At 40.2% G+C, this 25,273-nt stretch overlaps 1 protein-coding gene across 1 annotated transcript in view; it reads right to left on the reverse strand.

Moving 5' to 3' along the window:
- Positions 1-5,251: 5,251 nt before the first annotated feature.
- The window catches only part of LOC140237132 (uncharacterized), a 40,148-nt gene continuing 20,126 nt past the window's right edge, over positions 5,252-25,273 (reverse strand). Inside the window, exon 3 of the mRNA XM_072317078.1 lies at positions 5,252-6,277. Within this exon, the coding sequence (XP_072173179.1) occupies positions 5,252-6,277 (1,026 nt within the window). The remainder of the gene's footprint in view (positions 6,278-25,273) is intronic.

Genomic DNA, 25,273 nt, shown 5'->3' on the forward strand with positions numbered 1-25,273 from the left:
CCAGGTACCCATTCATACACCTGGGTCAAGAGGGACATGGTGGGAAAAATATCTTGTCCAAGGACGTAAGCGCTGGGCGGGACTCGAACTCGGGTCCTCCGATCGGGAGTCGGAAGTCGTATTCACTATGCCACAGCGCCCCCATATTTTATCATCCTTACTTCTCGTGTTAAAGTGATGGTACAGTTTCGGTTGAGATGGGGCTACAGGTTGCCATCTCTTTTGATGAAGATTTTTTTTTTTTTTTTTTTTTTTAGATAATGAGAAACCTCGTATGAAATATGACAGATTATACAATTTGATGAAAATTGGTTTTGAAATGGCTGAGATATCCACAACAAAGCAATCCTAACAAAAGATGTGACCCACCTTTTATTAGGGTCGTTTTGTTTTACTTCGTTTTATATATATATATATATATATCATCCTTTTCAAAACCCATTTCCATGAAATAAGCATTGAATTCTTCTTTGAGTTCCATGCTCTTTATCGTTTTACAAAGTGATTTCTAAGTATCTCGCAAAAGATTAAAAGCTGAATCCTCACCTCAATCCAAACTATACCATACCTTTAATATTCATTTCAGATGTTCTATTCAATAAAACTCTTATTTCAAATGTTCTATTCAAGGAAACAAACCTTGGAGGGCTTTGATCATCTTGCTGCTGCCTCGGATCAACAAAAAGAGATATAGGAAAGGAGTGAATTGAAAAACAAGTGCAGAATATAGAAGCATGGTAATAATCATGTGCTTTCTGTATAAAGGCATCTTAATGCATGATTGTGTATAGTACAGATCGATGCCGTCGCGAGCACTGCTTTCTAATTTTGATGTTCAGGGATTCTCCATACTGCATATACTAATGATATTAGTCTGATTCCCCTAACAACAAAGGCGTTTTTCTCATCTTCATATCTATGTTTCATGGTTTGTGTCACATTATGCTTCTTCTTCTTTTTTCAATTCGGGCGATACAGTCATTGCGACGATGAAAGTTTACATTCGTCATCCTCAGGCGGCACTCTCTTACGGATATGTCTTGCTCTTTTGCCATCCCATCAGACTAGGTAGGCCAAATATGATATGATTGCTGAGAATCATTAGATCTTTTACTTCTAAATTTATTCATTCGTTGTTGATTTTTTTTTCTTCAGAACGCCCAAGCAGCAGCTGTTACACAGCAATAATGTGACGAATTTGATAGAATCAAACGCTAAGGGGTGAATCATCACAAACGACAAAACGCTTAGGAACATTTGGTGGCTGCTGCAACGACAACCTAGACAAAGATATTTCTGGAATGATCTATACTTTCAAGCATTGCTCTAGTTGAGTTTCTTCGTATCGAATCGACATAAACAGGCAAGATATTTTGTGTATGTCTTTATTCCAAACCCAAGTCATGTATAATCATTTCACCAGAAAAAAAAATGATAACAACAACAAATTGGAATGGTAGTTATACTTTATACCTGCTACTTTATATCAATCTTCCCTTGTTTTCAACTGAGACTGTCTTGATCTGTTGAAAAGTAACGCAATTATGCAAAATGACGTCAGTGATATAATATGGAGGGAATTTTTCATGACATTATTTAGGTCTCATAATAATTTCAAGTAGAGCTAGACGGGTAACAGAAATAAGAATAAGGGAAAACGTGAAATACAAGGAAGTTCAATGTACATTAAAATAAATTACACGGTATTAAGATATCAGTGAAATTACGATTAAAGTTAAAGATTTACATTTCGACCAAATTTGCTCAACTAAATTTCTTGGTGTGACAGTCGATAACAAACTTATTAAAACCGGTAAGAGTAAAACCGGTGCAGAGTCTCTGCAATCTGATTGGTCAACTATCATGCATTGATTTTTACTGATCTACACTGGGCCATGTGTACGGTAAAATCCGAACGTATGGCTCAAGCCCTGTAACCGGACGCATGATGGGAAAAAAAGGTTGAATCTCATGAATTTACGGGCCCATTTTATAAAACGAATGATGCACAGGCCTATTTTGTGGATCAGTGAGAATTGGATGCTCTCGTTTAACTTTGGAAATAGATTAAAACAGTTCCAGAGTTAAAGGTAGGTATCCTGTTCTCTCCGATCCACTCTGCCCTATCCATCTTGTATACTAATGCACCCCTATTCATTCACACGTCCTCGTCATGTCCCTTCAGAGGTGGTTTCTGGATTTCACACTGACTCTCTAATTGGATGAAAAGAGCAATGATGATAATAACCAGGTTATATTCTTTTCGTATGTCGATACGACGAATGTTTCTAGCTTCGAGGAAATGAAAAGTATTCTTTCAATAGCAATTTATACTTCTTCTTCTCTCTCGCTCTCTCTTTGATTGGGGAGGGAGGCAAATGCCCATATTTTGATGGGGGCATGTTAAAGATGCTTACTCAAGCAAATGTCGAGACTAATTCCTAATACTACGATTCTATGCTCATGGCTATGTTGAGAAGATTTGAACTTTTGTTTCCTTTTTTTTTCAATGCATGGGTGGTGGACAGGTAATTGGAGAATGAAAACAGATTTTACACTGCACGTGATGTTTCGACAACTATACATTTATTTCAATGAAAACAGGACATTTCAGCAGACTTTGTAAGGACGAGCTATACAAAATGATACATTGCAAAAAAAAAAAAGAAAAAAGGTACGATGACTTGTACATCTTCGGTCGCATTGGTTTTGAGACGATTGAAAGTGAATCTTACCTAAATCTGATCGAATTTTGCAATGCTTGTCTGTTGACCTAGAGTAGGAGTGCCTATTAGTGAAGAATTATGTTCACCTTCTTTAACAACGATTTATTGACACTATATCTCGAAAAGAGGTCGCTCTGTATAGAATTAAAAAAGGCGCTATTCCAGAATCAATATAGGGGTAATCAGGTACACACACACATACACACACACACGCACGCATATATATATATATATATATATATATATATATATATATATATATATACATATATGTATGTATATATATATATATATATATATATATATATATATATATATGTGTGTGTGTGTGTGTGTGTGTGTGAATGTGTGTATGATACAGGTCATATGTAGGTGTATAATTTAGATAATGATAATGTGTATGTTCTACATATGATATATACATGTGTACGCATAATATCATGTAACAATACGTTAATTCATCAAATTGAATTACTATGGACAGGAAACATTTCTTCATCTTATAAGAGTTCGCCGCGGACCTCAGTAACATCGAGAAGAGATTGCACAAAAATATACAATTTGACGGACTTGTCACACATGCTGATTTCCTCGACCATAGGAAACGTGTCAAGGTGTTCGTCGTGAAGTTCACTTTGAAAGTTATGTTACATGCTGTACACACTAAATAATGCCATACTGCCGCTGACTACGCCATTAAATCATAAGAATTACAGCTTCATAAAATCGATCAAGAAGGGGTGAAACAAAAGGATAATGGATTTGGTAATACATGTCCCTTTCTTGAATTATAGGCATTAGCAGAGTGAACATTGACAGGATACAGCCACTAATCAAAATGACAAATTTAGAGCGGAAAGTAAAATATTAGTATTTTGACGATATTAAATTATTTTTCAAATTTTGTGAAATAAGACGTACGTTTATATTTATTGTACACTTTTTAAAATTAATAATGAGGTGACTATTTTCATGAGTTGGTGAAAGATGGCGAAACAAAAGAAATAAAGGGGAATTCCTGCATTTGGAGGAAAATTGAAAGGAGAGTTGGACATTTTTAGTTGGCTCTCGGCAAATGTCACTCATTACGATCAATTCAGATAAACTGAAATTAACTATAATTCACAGTCCCATCCGTCAATTTTAGCAGTGACTTTAATGTACTACCACAACATCTGCCGTGCAGTTGCAAGAAGGCTGTTGACATTTTCGTATACGATTGCATTGCTCAATGGGGTAACACGTTCACTATCATATATGCACTGACGTGGTATCGACTAAACATGCGAAACAGAAATAGTAAAATGACCAATAAACATACTTGTGAAAGAAACGACAAAGGTTTCCATTAAGTCTAGATATCATCAAAATCCTTGAACAAGGACAGAATGTTGCCTTACGTGTTCTCGATAGATGAACAAGCTGATAAGACACCATGCTACCATGTGTGCTATTAAAGCATTGCATTGTTCGTAGTGTTAGATCAGTGAACTTCACTAAAATCTACAAGCGTTTTTCTTTTGTTATCTGGCGTCATTTTACCAAACAGTAAACACACATTGATTTTTATGAGTTTGCACAGATGTGATGAAGAAGCAAACAGAGAACATCTAAACATTAAAGTTTCGTATCGCTTAGATTTGGTGCCCAAGTTACCCGTTTTAGTGATTATCAAACAATGCAATCTGTTAAAAATGAACACACACATATCACACATATACAGTGATCTACTTTTACTTTGTGATGCAAAATTATCTACAAAAATCAGACACATACTTGTACTCCTCCTTCTTTCTAGCTCCCACAATCCCAGTTTATACACGAGGAATTTGTCCTATATATTACAGTCGTAGTTAATTATTTCAAGCAGTAAACTACCGAACGAGAGACCATCACGGTAGTCAATGCATCACGTTTCAACGAAATATGGCTAATCGCTGTTCTTCCCCCTCCCAGTTGGATCATAATCGAGGCTCAGTTACATTTAAAAAGTTAAACTGACCAGTTTTTGATTATGGTCACACTGCGTTAATTTGTGTTTTACTCGAAATCAAAGGATGCAGACACTGACAAAATAGTGACAATTTCAAGACTAGTCTGTATTAAGTGAACGTGGACTGAATAGTGAACACTAGAAAGCCTATTGTGATTATTATTTACAATTTTCTCTCTTCAGATCATCTCAACCCGACGTCGATGATTTGTATACAAAATACAGCTTTCTCTCTCCAAATAAGAAATTAAACGATCTGTACATCTGCCATTGTCCTTCCGCGTACCAAGTATTCAGTCTGCATATGATGTGCAGTGCAAATCGAGTGCAAATCCAGTGTACCCCTTCGAAAGAAAGTTTCGTCTCCAAGATCAATCACATTTTTTTGTTCAGTTGCATCGTCCAGGTAGTGACGTCAGCGCATGCGTGCAAGAATCTCCGTGCCAAGGTGAGAGGCATTTTAGAGTAACGCTTCCATTGTTATTATGATGACTGCAATCGTTGCCCCGCATCCAGTTGGTGACAGCGCGTTCTATGTGGTGCCTTGCTCACAGTCCATGAGTTGTTCCACATCAGTAGTAGATGTGGAGTGTATAGCGATCTCCGGAATATTACTCGAGAAGTGCGCGTTTGCCTCGGTGTCGCCTTCGTGTACACCCAGATCGGCCCTCTCGTGGGAAGTGGTGTCGTTGGCTGACTTCCAGGCTGGACTTGTTGATTCGCCGGCACTGAGGCGGATCAGCTCGGGTTTTGTGTCCGGCGTCCTCGTCTGAGCTCCGGTTGGCGTTCCCGTTTCCGTGCCGTGTGACGTTTCGCTGACCACTCTGACTGCATTTTCATCCGGGTCATTGCAACGGCAGACAGCGCCAGTGTTTAAGAGCATGCCACTGGGGCCATTTTGCTTCTGGTATTCCTGTTCATCGTTTCCTATGAGGGGCGTCTCACATTCATTGTCCTCCTTGGTAATGCCGTCTGTATCGGATGACTTCTCCGGCGGCTCTTCGTCGAGAAATTTGTGAAGCAGTCGCTCCGCTCTCTGCTTCCTCTCAGCATCTGGTCCTGGCTGATTCGGTCTTGATGCCACTGGCTTTCTATTGTTATTGTTGGAGTTGTTTCCAGACTTGGACAGCTTCGTCATTCCAATGTGGTCCTCGTCATGGTCTGACACGGCGGAGAACTGTGTGCTCTCGCGACGCACGAAGCGGTTGTAGCCGCGCTTAGCGTGAGTGTTGCGCTCCGGAGCCACCTCAGTCTGCGAGACTGCCGTAACACTCCGGCGCTCACCGTGATGTCTGCTCGGTGCCACCAAGTCCCGGTATTGCGGGCAGCAGATGGTGAGGATTTCCCAGAAGCCGCTGCGGAAGGCCTGGCTCATGAGGGCGTAGATGACAGGATTCATGAATGAGTTGGCGAAAGCCAGGAGGTGTATCAGTAGCAGCGAGAACATGTAATTGCGCTTATGGAGGAGGTGGGAAAAGTTGGCCGTGACACTGACGATGAAAAACGGACACCAGCACAGGAAAAAGCACAGGACTACGACGAGCACCATTTTCGCCACCTGCAAAGAACAAAGGAAAGCGTTTCATGGGTCAAAGATTGAGGAAATAGATTTCTCTTCTCTTTTTTGTTCTTTAGAAGTAACAATGAATGTAATAATTAAATACAGTCTTGCGATTAACATCATTTTAATCACGTCACTTGTGGCATGACCAATTTTTAATGCTTTACGAACAAATTCGTGCTGACCCTGGTGACACGATAATCCCATTGTAGAGATCTTCAAAAAGTAACAAGATGCAGGAAAGGACAGGACGGGATTTGCGGCTTGAAACGAGGCTAATGCACATTGCTGAGTTTACTTGTTCGACCTGAAGAACGAATCCCCGGAGTAAACACTGAACAACCCGTACCCGCGACTAAAAATGCGGTTCGGCCAGAAATGTAACGCTCGTTTGGATGAATGAGCTTGAACGTAATCATCTTCATAGATATCGAGTTACGATTTCGCATAATACCCCCGCAGAGAGGGGAATACGAAGGATCAGCGAGACAAATCTGTCCAAATTCTAAATGCATTGAAGGACATGCCGTTGAATTCGTTTGCGGTCTTTTGTCAACATTTTCCTCATAAAAGTGGAAATATTACTGTATGTAGGCGGAAGAGAGAAACGATTGAAAATAATTCTTAGATTATATTAGCCAGTCAGATGAAATAAAGATTTCTGCAACGTTTGTCATGCATATTCATCTGAAATGACAAGTATAATCATGTCGTTTAACAACACCGACAAAGTATAACTAAACAACTACACAAACTTCACACTCTGTAGACGAGTATTCATGTAGGATATTACTACATCTCTTGACGAAACCAAATGTTTTTCGTCACCATAGTGTTTTCCCGTAAAGAAACAAAATAAATAAAAAAATCAACAATGCTACTCGGCTCTCGGATTGACATTTACAATTTTCAATCCAGAATCCGGAAATCTGGAAAATGGAACACACCACTAGGAAACTTTATATATATAGATCAGGAAGGCATTGTCGCGTATAAAAGGATACAAAATGACAACAAATAAGCATTAATCAAAATATGATCATAGAACGTCAGCAAGCCATTCATCATGTGTAAATGAGTCTTCCTTCTTACGTATCTCTCGCGTCATAACATGACGTGTTTTGTGCAAAAAATATCATTGATTTCACGTGTCTTTAAGATAATTTCTTTCATCATTCTCCTCTGAGACATGCAAAATGCCATGCTTTCCCTTGAAGAAGTTGCTTTCCTTACCTAGAAAGAGCAGAAAATTATTCGAACCATAACATTTTCAGCATGGAATACAGTAAGCGATTTGATACAAACTAAGACGTCTCGGCCACCGAGAGCTCTGCTTCGAGGTCTCTTTGTGTCGTAATCGACTTGGGTTTTAGAGATGGCCCAAATTCTTAATGAGTGTGCGATATTGCTCACATCTGATCCGTGTCTTTCAGATTTAAAGATTTCATACAAAGCAGCATTTTCTTGCGATTACTCTCTGAGTACAATGTATTACCTAAATTCCTATTCGACGAAGTGAGTTCACATAAAGGTATCTCTTCATTGTTGTTGTTTGTTTGTTTGTGTGTGTGTGTGTGTGTGTGTGTTAGAGTCTTGGTTGCTACTTCATTCCTTCCGAAAAAGTCATTATCAAAAGTTTACAGTTCTGGATGTGCCAATATCACATACTCCTGGGTAAATCCTCCGTTTCTTCCCTCGTTTTGCCATTTCCAAAACTTCACGTCGCATTTTGATCACTTACCAGCGGCTGAAGGTGGTAAATAGCCACTTACCCATCATTTCCAAAATACAAGCTATGGTCGTACAACGCGAGGCGCTCAGCTAGATAATCACCAGTTCATCGTTAGAGAGGCGACAGAGCGCCAAATTTCAAGTCATTACCAATCGACGATCAAGCATCTTTGCCACATAATCTGTAATAAACTCCTCTTTCTCAAATGACGCGCAATGACTGTATTCAGAATGACTTCTCTTATCCAGCCCGACAACACCAGATTCAAGTGAAGGGATTGGTAACAGTGATAAGAAATTAGTTGGCATCTTGCCGTGCAAAGGATACTTGTCATCAACCGTTGTTATGTTAGCACTATATCTTCCCGTTTCTCTTTCTTCTGAATGAAAAAAAAGATATATATATAAATATATATACCATTTCACTTCCGTGCACGGACACATTTGAGAGTTACGATCTTTAAATCTTTCCCGACAGAAAGATGCGATACACAGCGACGGTCACCCCGAAGAGGTTCGTTATGCAGGGTGACTTAAAAGTGCATTTACGACAGCCTGGGCCATCATGGCATAAGATTCTTGCCTGACCTTATCATCTTAAATCGAATCCGTAATATTTCTCTGACTGTATTGCACGTTCTCGCAAATTGTAGGCCTATGACCTTTTCTAAATGTGCCGCCACAGCGTACAGCTTGCGCTGATCGATCCGTGACAGAAATACATGTCAATTCAAAACCCTCTCGGTCACCCAAATTTTACACAGTAAATGGGTAGAGACATGTTTACTACACAGACGGACCGTAACAAGGATAGGCTGAGTTGAGTGAAGCGATGGCCAATCTTCCGAACAAAATATTGAAGACTTGGAAAAGGACAGAAATCGCTTGAAACATTGATGATCCTATACTTCCAAACTGCTCCTCTAGACAAAAAAGAACATTTCTTGATTCGTTACAATTCGGGTCTTGGGATGACCTCTAACCTTGCAAATTAGCATACTTTTCTAGAGCTACAGTCATATAATGCTACCATGTATAGATCCCGGATCTTTTTCCCCCTCACAGGTATATTTTTTTTTTCTTAAATGAAGTCAATCTCAAAATGTTTCTGGAGAAGATGGTATAAATCCATGGACTTCGATCCAAACAGACATACAGTCAACGAGTCAGTACAGGAATACGAAAATGTCACATACACGCACTCACGCGTCCAAATACAAGTACACACACACAAACACACACGAACATATATATATATATATATATATATATATATATATATATACGCGTAATTATATATGATTTCCACCATCATGCAATAAGTATAAAAGAATACCATCATCCCTCAGAGTACCGCTTCTTAGAGCTTGTAGATTAATTCATGCGGCGATTATGTACGTGAATTCTATAGTCTTCACTATAGATTACGTTATGAAGTAATCTTGTTTTTCTTTTTTTTAATCCAAGTTTCGGAAGAAAGTGAGAAAGATACAGAAAGTGAAAATGAGAACAAGCGGGAGAGAGAGAGAGAGAGAGAGATGGGGGGGGGGGGACATATGGGATTAGACGCAAGGGCTAATGCCATGCAATTGGGGTGAATAAAGCCGCGAGGTAAAAGCGTTTGGCGATTGACAACGTCTCCATGGCGAAAATGACTGCACTTGAACTTTCTCGATTTCTCCGTAGCGATACACCTTCGGGGCAGGTGATTCAACAAAGCCAGTCTACCGCCCCAGGTGACTCGTGGGGTGGGGCACTCGCCGGCTCCTCTCCACGGAGAAAATCTATACAGGAAATGCGAAGAATTCTTCGTCTTACTTTTTTTTTTTCGTGTTGATTATCCTTCTTAAGACTCTACGAGGGGCCGAAATTTGGCTTGACACTACCATTGATTACCAATGCGTCGTCTGGTCACTCGAACACATTTTCTAGGCCCACGAAAGGTCTCATGGCATGGTGTACGTGCACTAATTTACGCACGGGATGATCGTTAATTGGATAAAAGGTTTGAACACCTGTTGCGAATACCCAAAGTGAAAGCGCGCGCAAACAGCATTATGCCAGTTAACGGGGCATTAAGTGTTCAGTCAATTCCGCACAATAATTACACTTTTTCAATTAATAAAACGTTTTTTGTTTGTTTTTAGAACATGACAACTGTTGTATGTCCAATAACCTTGGTACCCCACAATCTTTCAGTTAACAAAGCTTTTTTTTTTTCAACATGACAGCTGTTATGAGTTTGTCTGCTAACCTTGGTGCTTCGTTCTTTTAAGTGAAAAATGTCACTGCAATTACTCACATGATATTAAAAGGACGCTATGGGTCCCAACCTCGTACGTTGATGGTTAGACAACTAACATGCTTGAAAATGCAACATTGTATGTAGACTCTTCCTCGTCAACGTTTCAATGTTGCGCTTCGAGCTTCATTTTCAATTTGAATTCCAGTTTGAGCAGTAGAAACGCTCAAACCAATTACCACTATATACCTAACCTACTCATTTGAATTTCTTTTTCAGTTACGAATTGTATCTGGATCATAGCAGCTGACCATGATAGAGCTTCTCAGTATGTTCTTTATTCGCTGCATTAAAGGGTTTGACCTTCGGATACCTGACTCTCTTCCATCCCATATACTGTACATAAACACCCACTCCAAAGAAATGAAGTCCTTTGCGTACAGGGGGAGAGTATCCGTCTATCATATCCAAATGATCCATTATACAAGCTAACCTCTCAATAGCCTTCACTTTCTCTTTTTCACACAACACACATCAGACTTCATTCCCCATGTCTGATGTTCCCCGAGAGAGTTGCAGGCACTGGCAGGCGAGCTCTTTCTATCCGTTATGTTGAATATCCCTGCGTTCTGAGAGAAATAGAGAATCCAGACTTTCCTGAAGTGTTAGCAAAACAAAACTGGAGTTGGAAGAAGATATAATCATTGTGACGACAGTGATTGGAGAGTCCCATGTCGAAAGAGTCTACTTCCTTCGAGTATGATGGATTTCAAATCGCCCGGTTCTTACTCAAAATCGTTCCCCAGAAGCCGCACAACAGATGGACCCCAGAATTCGGAGCACTTAACTCTTGCAGCCAAATGACAGCTTTATTGTGTGGATGATTTGTACCCCTGAAGTAATTTGTAATCGGAAGAAAAACGAGGGTTATTTTCGGCTTTTCTCCCGGACGCCGCTGCGTGTCGACGGGGCACGTCCTGTTTACTTACGCACCGGCAAATTGCAGCTTACAGCTCGCTGGCAATCCTTCACACGCGGCGGCTGGTGTGGCGTCCCAAAGCCACGATCGTCTTTTTTGCTATCCCACTTGACATATCAATTACCTCAGAATTGAACGTTTTTCTTGTTCTACTACGCGAATGCATGTCGCCTACCATGGGCTAGACTTCACTATTAGGAGGCGCATCAACACCGTGATTCGCTGTAACTATTGAACTATTGCCTTTGAAATTTGCGGATTGACACTATAATTTACTTGCTTTGTTTAACGCTGTCAGTATCACTTGTAAATTAAACGTGTGTGACATCTATATCACATAAAAGCAATGATAAAAAAGGGCAAAATACCACCGAGTACCATCCCCCTGTCTCTTTTCCCAGCCCTGCAGCAGATTACGTTGACAGCGAAGACTGTTATCATCCTTTTTCCAACAAATATTAACTGGCAACAGGCATCGCAATTTCTTTCCTTAAACTGGATGAAAGACATTTGTTACATTCGTAATACAACTCACATCTTCCACAAATAATGCATCATGCTATCAGCAAGGGTTATTAATTTCATAACATTGTGAACCGAGTTTTCCGAAAACATTGAAAATTGACACCTCGAGACACGAATAAGAACTGACTTTGCTACACAAAAGAGTTATTCACAAAAGAGTTATTCTATATGGTGAAATATGCAACAGAACGAAGAGTGTCATGTGTTGGTCTATGTGGCATTTTTGACTCTCACTGATAATAATGACAGCTGTGTTTCTTGGTTGTTGTTGTTTTAACAAAAAGCGTCCACATCAAATATTCCTTCGTTAGTTCACAACCGCGATAACAAACATACCAGTATACAAATTTAACCTGTTACGTTAGCACACGTTTGTGTATTTCTTTATTTGATATTCTGTACAGCTCATCCCGTTTGTATTGCTGTCGACATTGTTTTCATCTAGATTCACATATTTATTTTGGGGATAGTAATTTCATTGTGAGAAAATCCCTACAATTCTTTTGTTCTTTCTTTTCCTCCCTTTGTTCTTTTTTCTCTTCTATTTCTATAAAATCGTTGGTGTATGATATGCATGGCAGAGGGGTGGGGGTCAACATCTCGACAGGAAGGGGACGGTAAACCGACACCGATCAATGCCAGAACACGGGCGACAGGGTCCGTCCTCGGTTCCGCCCGTCGGACGCCGTGAATAAACCGAGGCATCCCTTTGCACATCGACGTCGCGGTTTTCACCCCCGGTCGCTCGTGCATTCTGATGACAGACCCTCTGTGAGAGGCGTGGGAATCACGTGATTGTGGTGGGGGGAAACAGTTTGATCTATTGATTGTACTTTATCGATCGCAAAGGCTTCGTATACTGATGCTGTTTACTAAAGTGTAAGCCTTCAGGCATACCATTGGATAATCTGTCTTTTTGATGATAAATACCTAATTGACATTATCAGAAAGACAAACTACTTTAGCTGACTTGAATCGACACTAATTTAAATCTCTACACATTCTTCAAGGGGAAAATTCGAATTGCACAGCATAATTGATTCCATTGGAGGGAAGCAGGAGCCATCTCATGTAAGTTTTGATAATGAGGCCCTCGAACCAGGGAGGTGGAAGATACCACCTCCCTGCTCGAACTGAGCAATCTCACGCGAGTTACGAAACTATCGGTTTACAGGTAAATTATTGCATATCATACACCATGAGTTGAGGAAATCTAATTCATTTCCTGATGAAGCATGCCTTCTTTACTTTTAATCCACAGCTCTCGAAAGAGAAAATGCAATCAATTTTTACGCTTTTGCTCAGTTTGGTTTCATCATCGAGACTTTCGCGTGGAATGAAAATGATAACAATGTTCATTACAATAATGGAAATGGTACAATTATTAATACACGAGTAATGATTGAACGCTTATCATTCTCATGATAATACTACTAGTAATGATTACAATGCATGAAATGATAACGGTAGATCCAGAAGTGTCTGCTTTTTTCATGTCAAACACCGGTATGGCCAATCAAGACACATAGAGACTAAACAGCTTAAAAAATGTATTACAAGGAATAGTGTGACTAGGCAAGCAGTATGATCTTCCATATTTGGCTTCCTTAGGTTCTCGTGAAACCAGCGCACCTGTCAATCGGTGCATGCTCACTATCCACGCCCATTTTTCTTCCAGTCAGGGGAGTTTTATCCCAGCAGACGTAATGGGGGAAACACAAAAAGTGGAGGTTTGAAAACACTGAGTGCATCTTCCCGGTTGATGCTATCCTCCAAACTTCCTCCTCCTGAATGATTCTCGAACAGTCTCCCACGAATGCTTACCTGATGTGCAAATATGTCCATCACGTAGCCACGTGTCTCAGTCGATGGCCCCTTCGGGTATGCTATCGTGCACCTCTGTGGAAACTGTTCGACACTTTTCCTTCAGTATTTGATTACACCCTTGAACTCCTTGCAGCATTTTTCTTGTGCATGGAGAATGTAACGTGTGCATTGCCGGACTCAAGTTTGTAAATGTCCCGCAGTGCCCTGAAGGTGGCTAATGTTCGGCACACCTCTGATGGTGGATGTAATTCGCGGGTTTGTCGTGGTCGTGGATGTAACCTTTTTTCCCCTTGGATTTTGCAAGGAGTCATCTGCACTTCGTTTTCTTTCTGTAATTGTTCCTTTGTTTCTTACGAAGAGACTCTTTATCAAATAGTTTTTGTAACAAGTCTACCAATAGGGATCACAATATAGTCATGATAGATGCACTGTCTGTTGACATGTTGTAAGTTTTTTTTTTTTGCCTCTTATTGTCGAATGCACACTACACAAGGTGCATAAGGATAATGTCTATACATATCATTGTGAAATATATAATTACGCTTTTCTTACTAATTCATTGGTTCATGTTATACATACACAGATTGTGCTGTAGAACTGTCATTATTATTCCTATGTACAAATTCTCTCTTTGACTTCCATCCCTCCTGAAGGGTCAAAATGAAAAAAAAAGATAAATAAATACATTTGCTACAGATATCATCAATTAATTGATTGATCGATCAATCAATCATCTAACTTTTCTTGAATTTCGACAGGAAATACTTTAAGTTAGCTAGGGAGCATTCTTCGGTTGTGCATGCCAGTTGAAAAACACATCTCCACTATTCAATCAGGCATCACCTGATTGCAAACGATCGGAACACTACGAATGCACATTACACCTACCATTCACTTATCTTGTTTATCTATCCATCCATCAGTGCAAACATCGACCCATGGGCCTATTCGTCTATTGATTAATCCATGATTGCGGTAATGATTAATGTTAATTCATTTAATTTCTTTTCCGTCTACTTCAGTCAGCCACCGTGCCTTGACCGTCATACTCAGGCATTAGAGACATTTCGTCACCTCTACCCAGATATCCTTCCGCGCTTAAATCTACTATTTACCTTTTGAAGATTAAAAAAAAAACAGCTTTAGTGCTTCAAAATAGTTCTAAAATGTGAGTTACAGATAGAAATAACCAATGTAAAAATGTTAATGAGCATGTAATCAATGTTAAGTACTATTAAATATAAAAATTTTGAACGATAGTTTTATCAAATCATTTCTATAGAATAAGCCCTTTACAGGTATTGTTTATTGAGAAAAATAGTGATATCTCCTTATATTAATTATTTGTGGCTTTATTGCGAAATTTTGATATGGTAGGATGTTTTGTGATACAACTTAACTCTCCTCTATATCTCTTTATGCATCAAATGTGAGAACTCAAACATCTTCTTTAAATCACTGCTCCCAATGGCTAATAGTGGTTTTAATGCATGCATGCTCAAAAGGTAGACCGAAAACTGGAGGACGGGAAAGTTGACTCCCGTCTTCGATTTCCTTTAAAAAGAGCCTCTTTCTCTAACCTACACACACCCGAGCCCTTTCACCCTGATTCCTCCGCTCAAATTTGAATTACACAATCATACACGTACCGGGTCTCAGAGATCAATATTCCGGATGAATTAAAGAACGGGCAGGTCGATTCTCTCCCTCTAGAAAGTGGTCAGAGCAATAAATCATGATTTTTGGGGACAAGCGCGGCTAAAAGATTTATAATATACATAATCGATGATAGGATAGAATGGCGTGGTGATCTTTCTTGTCGTACATTTTTCATCACGTTGGGAGACACATTATGACATACTCAAGCTTCATGTTCGATCGAATTCTCATCCCACACAGATATCATGTTTGTGGTGCTTTTTTTTTTGTGATACGCCAGTCCTCTTTCATACGCACTTCTCCTGCATGATACGAAACATTTTAATGATTTTACACCGTTATAATAAATGTAATTCGACGTAAGAGCTTTTATATCTGACTTTTTGAACTAAAGACCTACATTGCTCAATGCGATACCGTGCAGGGACTCAGTTAAAACTCAACAAAACGTAATTCTTCTGTCAACTTGAATTCCCTCGGCAAAAACATCACTATTGTATTACATGGGCCCATATTTTCTACTAATATTGAAATCATTATCCCGTGAACGGCCATCCACCCATGAATACAAAAAAAAAAGAGAAGACTTTCATGTTATATGCATCAACTTAGCAGCATTTTTTTAATCTGAACATGATCCCTCCAACCCTTTGTTTTCCCCTGGTTACACTTTATTCTGGGTTGAATTATGTCACTAGTTTTCATTCTGCTCCTGAATGCCTCTCCCTTCGTGAATACAAGCTTTCCTTTCTAGTTTTCAGAGCCTTTCACTTTCCGCTTTGTTCAGTAATCTGCTGCCTGCTTTTTTTTAGGTATCACGCCTAGCAACATTTTGTAATAGCGCCCGACGCTGTTATAATAAATAACAAATTCAGAATACATGCACATTATATTCTGAATTTGTGGATAATAAGCACGGGTTTCGCAAGACTATAAATCAGTTGTGTTTTTTATGATTTAGCCTCATATCATTATTGCAATATAGCGGTGCATCACTTTATCCACAAATTTACCAATAACCTGCTAATCTTCACTCTAATACCTGGTAGCAAGCCACCTTAACCCTGTTAACGTATATTGTTTTTCATTTTAATCAGGCTTTTCTTTTTGTTTTGTTTTGTAGTGCTCTCTTGGCGCAGGCTACCTCTGTCGACGTCATTGGCAATTTGTCTGTATACAGTGCTGACGATATTTTGATGTGCCGATAATGAGTGAATTAACACTAAGGGCGCATCGGTGATCGTTCACCATGTATACGGAATGTGATGTGATAGATATTACATGATGTGACTTAAAAAGAAAAAGATGTGACGCTGTTTTGAGGCAGTGCAGGTAGTGATAACAGATAGCAATAGTAGATGTCGCAACTGGGATATGAATAAAGATGATCTGGAGGATTTTTCTCTAGCAGTGGGGCTTAACAGGGTGTAGAAACACCTACTCTATGAGAGAGTAAGAAAATGCTTAATAATGCTTTAATGAAGTATTTAGTAATTTGGTCAGGTAAAGTCATCAATAGCGATCAAGATACATTTGGATTGCAGGAACCTATTAAGTGAATATCCATGCGTAGATAAACGGGGATATACGATGCGATTACATCATCACAGAAACGTTGGCCTATGTGCAATGTAACAATATCTCCATAACCTAATGTGTTATACCAAATCGTAATAAAACCTTTATCATCCTGTTTATCTGAGTTGGCTCAACTTATCAAAGACAGCTTGCTGAACATCATGGGGTGAGATTACACTTAAATGGAGGTGACTTTAACAACCTTCATTAACCTAGCAGGTAATTAGTGACCTAATAACAACTTCTCTGCATGATCACTGTCTTTCATTCTCGCTCTCGCCTCAGAGTACAAGTAAGAATATTTCAAATCAATATTCATGAAATAACCTATGCATTCGCCAAAAGAGTAAAACCCGAAGTTTAATTTCCTTGGCATGGACGTCTTTGCGTGTATATTCGAGTGTCTGTGTGTGTGTGTATAATGGAAGGGGGGGGGGGTTGCTTCAGTTTGGTAGTGAGCGTTTGAGCTCACCTCCGAACTTTTCTTTGTATGTTTCATTAAGAACCACCATCATTGGTTCTTCAAAGCACCTACAAGTATATACTTCATGTGAGATAAATAGATATAGGGAAATAATCATATATAATCCTACATAAGAGAGAGGTTGTGGCTGTAAAGGTAATGCATGTATAACATACAGGAAGGCAATACTTTTAAAAGAAGAAAAAGCAACAGTTAAAACTGCCTACCCACACAGAAATTGTACCACGATAGAATTAATTTGGTATGGATAGGGCAAACGCGTCTTACTCATCGGGAGGTTGTAGGAGAGGGAATGCAGAGCGGAGGAGGGGGGGGGGGTTGGTTGGGAAATCCAGGGAAGGGGTGAGCTAGCGTCAAGTTGCTACTCACTGGCCAACTGGCCCCCGGTCTTGATATCCTATCCGACTGCTTCCACTATCAACTCGAAGACCACGACTAATTCACTACGGTTTGTCGCAAATTACTTTCTCGTTTACTGGCGATATTGGTTTCTTGTCGGAGGCAGAGCTCTCAGAAGCTGGATGAGGAGGGGCGCCGACCCGAGACATCGTCATTACGGCTCTGTTTCCCAAGAATTGGCTCTGATGGTGGCTCTTAGGGTAGCTCGCGCGAAGGAGGGGCGCTATATGGCAATGCCTGGAGGCTGAATAGCGATACGTGTTCAGGGCTTGTCGATTTGCAAGCCTTGAGGCCTGGTCGCCTAAAGCCTCTAGTGACACTCTGCAGCCGTAGAGGATCAACGGCATCCGCCAAAGCTCCGGCGCACCAATTTATTGCTCGTTGTGGCGAAGCGCCTCTCTGCGACGAGTATTGTGTACCTTGTAAAGAAATACAGCCATTCGCGTTGTCGGTGCCAGCTCAAGTTGCAGGGCGAGAGAGCGTTTGGTCAGGTAATCCCGCACCGCCGGTGTCGGTGCAAAATGCCCCCCTCGGGTCTCCCGACGCCAGGGCTTCGAAGAAACATGCATAGGTGTGAGTTTAGCTCGGGTCGATCAATGTTAGCTTACTCGCCTTTCATTTCAGCTGGATTGATTGCAGTCGTCGTCTGATTTACCCACTTCATTACCCCTAACATAAGGAGAACGTATGGGCAATTTTTGAAGGGCGCAAGATATCTTACACTCCGCGCCCCGCCTTTATCACCCTAACCTCTTTACATCTTCCATTTCCTAATATCTTTTTCTCATCCAAGACAGCTCATCCAGTCTCTCTCTCTCTCTCTCTCTCTCACACACACACACAAACACACACACACGTCACACACACACATATGCACGCACACACACAAAGTATATAAACATTAACACTTTTTTTTTTTTTGGTTTCTGTTAAGCCGGACAAGGTTAACGGAAGTAAGCACATGCATGTTGCAAAGAAAGAGAGTGACAGAGAGAAGAGAAAACCGCTTGATTTTCAAGCTCTGATGGATGGTCTGGGCGAGGACACGGGAAAGACAATATTGAATCAGCCAAGAAAGTGTGTCACGATACCCCGAGAATTCTTATTCTTAAACATTACTCAGTCCCATGCATGCATTTCACTGTATCGATCTATCCTCCTCAGGTATAGTTCAATGTAGAAATAATGAAGGAATACAACACTGTCTCCTGAATTTATGGTTCGTATCAATATTTTTGGTGTAATGACAATATCAAGGAAGAAAACTGATAGTTCTGTATAGCCTATCTATCTTCCGACTCCAACTTAAATCTATAAACACCTTAGACTGGAAATAAAAGCACTACCCATCTCCGAATTCCAGGCTCAATTGTGTAAAAAAAAACTTTATGTCCACACATTGTGTGTGAGTGGGTTTACATTCGTTTCAGAACAGGGAACAGACAGGAAACACACACACACACACACACACACACACACACACACACACACACACACACACACACACACACACACACACACACACACACACAACACACAACCCAAAAAAAAACACATAAAAAACATTTCCTTATACAGCTTGTGTCATGCTGTTCAGTGATAGTCTGAGGTGAATAATCATCGAGTGTATATCCTCAAGGATTGTGTATGATGGGTAATAGAGACAGGTGTTTTGCTTATACCATGTATACGAAAGAAAGAAAAAACATCTTGATGTGCATGTTTAAGTCAAACCTTTTTTGGGGGGAGGGGGGTTCCAGGGAGTTCTTTGATCAGTGATTTTCGCAGCAGGAGTGGCGCCACAGCGGCGTAGACTATACTTATTTTCTGAAGGCAACCGGTCACGTGGGTAGTTTATACCTTGCTCTCCGAACGCTGGGTTCGATACACTTTTAAGGAGATCATGGGAGAATTTGATGTTGTCGGATGTTACACAACAAGATTAATACCTGCATACCTTCATTGAGAATGCCAGATTATTCATTTAAAGATAGAAGTTGGTATTAAGTGGGGATAATGTAACGCCGCACAAGCGCATAAGTAAAAAATAGTGTCCCGAGAGTCATTTCTACAATTTTCAAGCGAAGTTGATTTATATTTAAAGTTGTGCGTGTCTCTGTTCAATATACAGATTCATTTTACTCGAACTGATCCAAGCTTATGACTTGTTACAAGACAAGGTCTTTCGTATGGCATGAATGACATCTGGCTGAAAGAGTAGGAACTTCACTTCGAAGAAAAGTATCAGTATCTTTCGATATCACGTGCTTTCGGATCAGGAAAAAAAAAGAAGAACAAACCCAAACTCTTACGACTTAATCGTTGTGAAACGTCTTAACCAGTGTAGTGCATGTTTAGTGATGTTTCAATCTGGCATCTAAACTTGGATTTAAGAGCGACTCTCTAAGAGAAAGTCAATTGGAAATGTTTGTGGTAATCAGGGTGACTATACTTGGGGTACAGCCATGTTGTGTTATTGCTCATTCTTCAGTTGCCACTGACCAATAACTTGCCACTCTGCGATCTGTGAATGGGGTATTTGTCTAAGTTCGCATACTTTATAGCGTCGAAGCAGGTAACATCAACAATGGCATTGTTATCATCACTCTATTATAATGTATATCTTTCACGCGATACAAGGTTAGGCCTATGTTGTGCAGAAGTGACGTGAATGGCTCATCTATATACTGTGCTTGCAATCAGACGCAGACAGTTATTGACAGTTTCCTTATCTTGCAACACCAAATTGAATGTTAAGTGTACCATATTTTGTAAAATTTGAGGAGCAATACTGTCATGATCGTTCAGACATGATTATGCACCAAGAACGTATTATTTTTATCGGAAATGGACTCACGATCTGATGTAGAATGCCTTGATTTTGACAGCGCGATAGTCCTCCAAAAACAAAAACCTTTAGCGAGCAACAAACATTAGTAAGCATTCTGTCCACGATGACTAATAGGCGGAACTAAATAAAAAGGGAAAAGTCATGACGATTGTCAGTCGTTTGCAATATCCAGTACGCCTGTTTTATAGTTGAAGGTGAATCACGTTTATACCTACAGCGAGCAAAACTCAGGATAAGCCACTTGCTGTCGTTTTTTTTTTTAATTGTGCCTCTTACCTCTTTTAATCTTTTACAACGTCGCATATCATACAGTTATCTCTGACGTCGTTGTGAGCACATATTACCCACTGGATCGCTCTCATCACTTGGCCTACTGAATTACTCGTAGTCTTTGCTATGCAATGCATACATTTTTCATGTTGATTTTTATTGTATACCATTGAGTATCATTGGAAATAGCTTACCTCGGATATTCTATCGTTCTACAATCTTACGGTCCCCGTAACACACATACAAATGCCCAAACAGAATGAAGAACAATATCAAGCGTAAGTGGCGGTGCGAAGTAGTCGTCTATGTGCCGCTGGGTTCGCACTACAAACAGCCATTATACTCCCCTGAGGGTGATTATCATGAAGTTTATTTGATTCTAAAGTGCCTTGGAGTGAGACTATCGCAGCCGCACTCATTATGCATAAAAGCGTATAACTTGCCACTCATAACCTAGTGCTTCTGTATCACATTTTCCCCATGTGATTGCCAATTGGGTATCTATGCACCCAGTTAAACTCAGCAAGAAAATGCTCATTACTCAATTGATCTCGATAAACAATATGTCCCCATGGGCCCCCAGTTTGTAATCATATTCATATGGAATCATTATTTGTGCGAAGCTCAACTGCTTTTAGATTTCTAGGTCAAGTTTTACTGTTGTTGTGTGTTGGGCTTGTTTGTGTGTTTGTTTGTCTGTTTTTAACTTTGCACGCGAGGTCTATTGACGGTACATGAAGGAAGAGCTGCACCAGATAATTGGGCCCTAGGGTCGACAGACCCTCATAACTTTACCGTTTTACCGCATTAATAGGAATGCGGGGAAATTCTCGAGGCGCATTTTAGATGAATCGCAAGCGAGAAGCGAGAATAGCAAAGAGAGACAGAAAATAGAGATGGAGAGGGAGAGATAGAGAGAGAGAGAGAGAGAGATGGAGAGAGAGACGTGATCAAATACTACGCTTTTATATAGCAACGGGACCTGGCGTGAACGCTGAAGATTCCCTGATTATGAAGATGATGTCAGATAATCAGGATGTGTAAGTTACGTCAATCACTGCTGTAGGAATGAGTGTTTTGCAGTACGGAAATGCCATTCTTGCTCTTGTGTGCACTCATTAGTGACGTGTGGTGCAAAAATGCAGAGACAGAATAGTTGTATCCCCCCAGGTGTCGAGTCTCTTGGAGGAATACAACTCGTGACAGGTCGCCATATTGAACTGTGACTTACTTTAAAGCTCGTGGGAGCTCGTAGGCCTACTTCTCCGGATCAGCCTATCTATATCAATCTCCTGCTGTTCCGAGAAATTCCATGGCGAACGAAGCTATGATTGCAGAAAGCGGCGTTCCCACCATCGTGCGATCCATTACGTACGCCACGATGGGACGTTCGTAACTGATCGTGGAAGTTTTGTTCAACTCTTTTGAAATTTCACGTTTGGATACAAGATATTGATGCGAGTCGATACGTGTTCGTACGCTTGGATGCGATATTGTCACGATTGGTCTATTTCAAGCAATACAATCTGTGACGATCTGGTCTCCCGTTCAAATACGATCTGATAGGATAGTCCCGATTGAGTCCACGATCGGTGCCGGTCAATCAGTGTGGTTGCAAAATAATTCCACGTGCCAGATGATGCAAGAAGCACGCTTATAATTACTGCTGGGCTTAAAGGGATCGTAAAATTTTGGCTGAGACCTAACTTCAAGTTTCTAACGTTCTTTTTTTTTTGTGAGATAATGAAAAATCTCTCATGAAATATGAAAGAGCATGTAATTCCAAGAGGGATTCAACGTTTATTTGATGAAAATTGGTTCTGAAATGGCCGAGATATCAGCAACGCAATTCTGATAAAAGGTGAGTCCCACCGTTTATTAGAATCGCTTTGTTTTACTCTGTTTTTTGATGTCTCAGCCATTCCAAATCCGATTTGAATCTAATAAGCTTTGAATTCCTCCTAGAATGATGTGCACTGTATTATTTTATAAGTGGTTTCTTGGTATTTCGCAAAAAGTTAAAAGCCCAATCCTCATTTCCACCAATACTACACCATCCCTTTAAAGTGTAAGACTAGACTCAATCATATCCGAGTGCTATGGTTTACTTCGTTCCATCGGGTGATCGCGTTCACGTCGGGTGGTCGCTTTACCAAGTAAAAGCCTAGTAATACTATTGCGTAAAACACGCAAACATTCGTAACTGGTTTATTCGCAAAAATTCGGGTAAGCTGGACCCGATACTTCGTAAACAACAGAGATTTAATTCTCGAACGCTCCATCCGACCCTTCGTACACAAGGACATATAATCTACGAAAGGTCGTATAACGCGACCACCCGACACGAACGCGATCACCCAATGGAACGAAGTATCTTCACATCATTACCAGTTGTCTTGTCTTTATCTTGACACAGGCGCGGTGGAGCACCCCAATTATCTCGCAGAAATCCATCGGCAGCCGAGCCTCATTTGCATAAAGTAAACAACATGTACTCGCGTAGTTGAGAAAAAGTAAACAACTTTTCAAGCTAATAACAATTTAAGGAAACCTATTTTCGGATTAAAATTGAGTTAATTTGAATTTGAAAACATGTCCGAATATGCACATATAACATATTAAAGGATTTGACAATGATAAAATGTGAAATTTTAGCGAAAACCTGGCGAGCACAATTGCCAAAAATATGCCTCGAAAATCATCCTAAAATTCACGAAGTGTGATTGCGGAACCAAAGCGCCATTCGAACAAAGTACACCGAAATTTATTTATCTGCTTGCATTTTAAATGTCATACCGTAATATTCCCGGCCATGGTTGTGTCGGAAAAAAACAGAAGGTGATGTCAAAAATGACACGAACGCAAAGCGTACAGGTCGGTCCCATGTATATGTAATCGCGTGACTGTAGCGTTGCATGTCACAGCACACACAACGCTTTGCTGCATGCAGCGTGCGCGGCAGCAGCTCAGCAGTCACCGCCGTGCGACACTCAGCAAAATTGACTGCGTCACATGCAAACCAACAATGAGCACGAAATCCTGAATCTCACGTACTGTACCACGCATGCCCAATATTACGGGAAAAGAAATGACGTCATTTTCAATTGTTTCGCTGACTACAATTTTCTATTCCAAACCCTGTAGAAACAAGTTGATTTCTCAAAAAGTACAGGTGGAACCAAGTGAAAACTTTCACCACATATGGATTGAGGCCTGATAAACTTATGTTGCCAATTTCGGACACATTGAAGCCCGGCCATAGTCCAGTCGGAAAAAAACAGAGAGCATGTTTTGCGAGAGGTGATTTTCAAAACGCTTTAATATCTCAAGTTCTAGTGCAGCAAATTTCATAATTTTTTTCATCAAAAGGAAGGTTTTTAAAAACTTAGATAGTGTGGGAAGTTTGACTTTACTAGCGGCACGCATAGCGGCACAAGGAGAAGGTAAAGATTTGTCTTTTTCATGCACACAGTTTCGGGCAGCCGTGGATGCCCGTTGGAAATTCAAATAGAACGGGGCCATAATGAGATGCAAATTGGGGTGCTCCACCGTGCCTGGACATTCATTAAAAAAATCAAATAGCTGGGTTTATCACAGACTCCTATAGTTTCAATAACTTATTCTAGACTGCCCACTATATACTGTCACGTCAAATGGATCTCGTGTTACTGCAGCATATAGGGTGTATCCACAAATTGAATCTCCAGATAGGAAATGAACATGAGTGGTATAGGTTTATATAATTCCTCTCTTCTAGTATATTTGATTCGCCAAGGCATCAAGCAGCAACGAGCTAGAGGAACTACAGAAAGACTAAAATCATGACATCTCGTCACCGTGTAATCGATTCTAATAATCTTTCGCCAAACAAACAACTCAAGTGTATATACGTCTCCGCAAATTACACTGTCTTGTATTTGAACTTTACTGATGGAAACTATAAATGACACTGAATGTAATTAACACCCTCACCTAACACATCTGTGTAATACCGGTACACTGTCGAAAATAATGATATATCTTGCATAACTTCACATCATGATCACCACTTGTGCTAAATCAGGTCTTCTTCTGAATCGCTAACACAGTGAAGAATGTCAATCTGCAAGGCTTTTTCATGATTCTACGGCCATGCTACACTCTTTATTTGAGTCTGTTACGGTGGTAACGCAAATTTGCCCTGTACAACTTTATATTACAGCCATCATGTGCGTTTTAAGTGGAGAAGAATTTCAATGTGCATGGTTTTTTTCTTGCTACCATAGCAAAGCTCTTTCCAGAAGTTTTTGAAAAATGTGTCTTGCACAACTTTGCATCGAGTTTTTCATGTCTTCAGTTGCACAAGCTTACGTTGAGCCCAATGTGTGCCAAATTTATTCTGAATCCTTTGGAAACTCGAATGGCAACATTTGCAATAGACCACCTATCCGCCAGCCCGACCGCCCGAC

Source organism: Diadema setosum, chromosome 1, assembly GCF_964275005.1.
Source record: "Diadema setosum chromosome 1, eeDiaSeto1, whole genome shotgun sequence".
In the NCBI taxonomy this organism is placed as follows: Eukaryota; Metazoa; Echinodermata; class Echinoidea; order Diadematoida; family Diadematidae; genus Diadema; species Diadema setosum.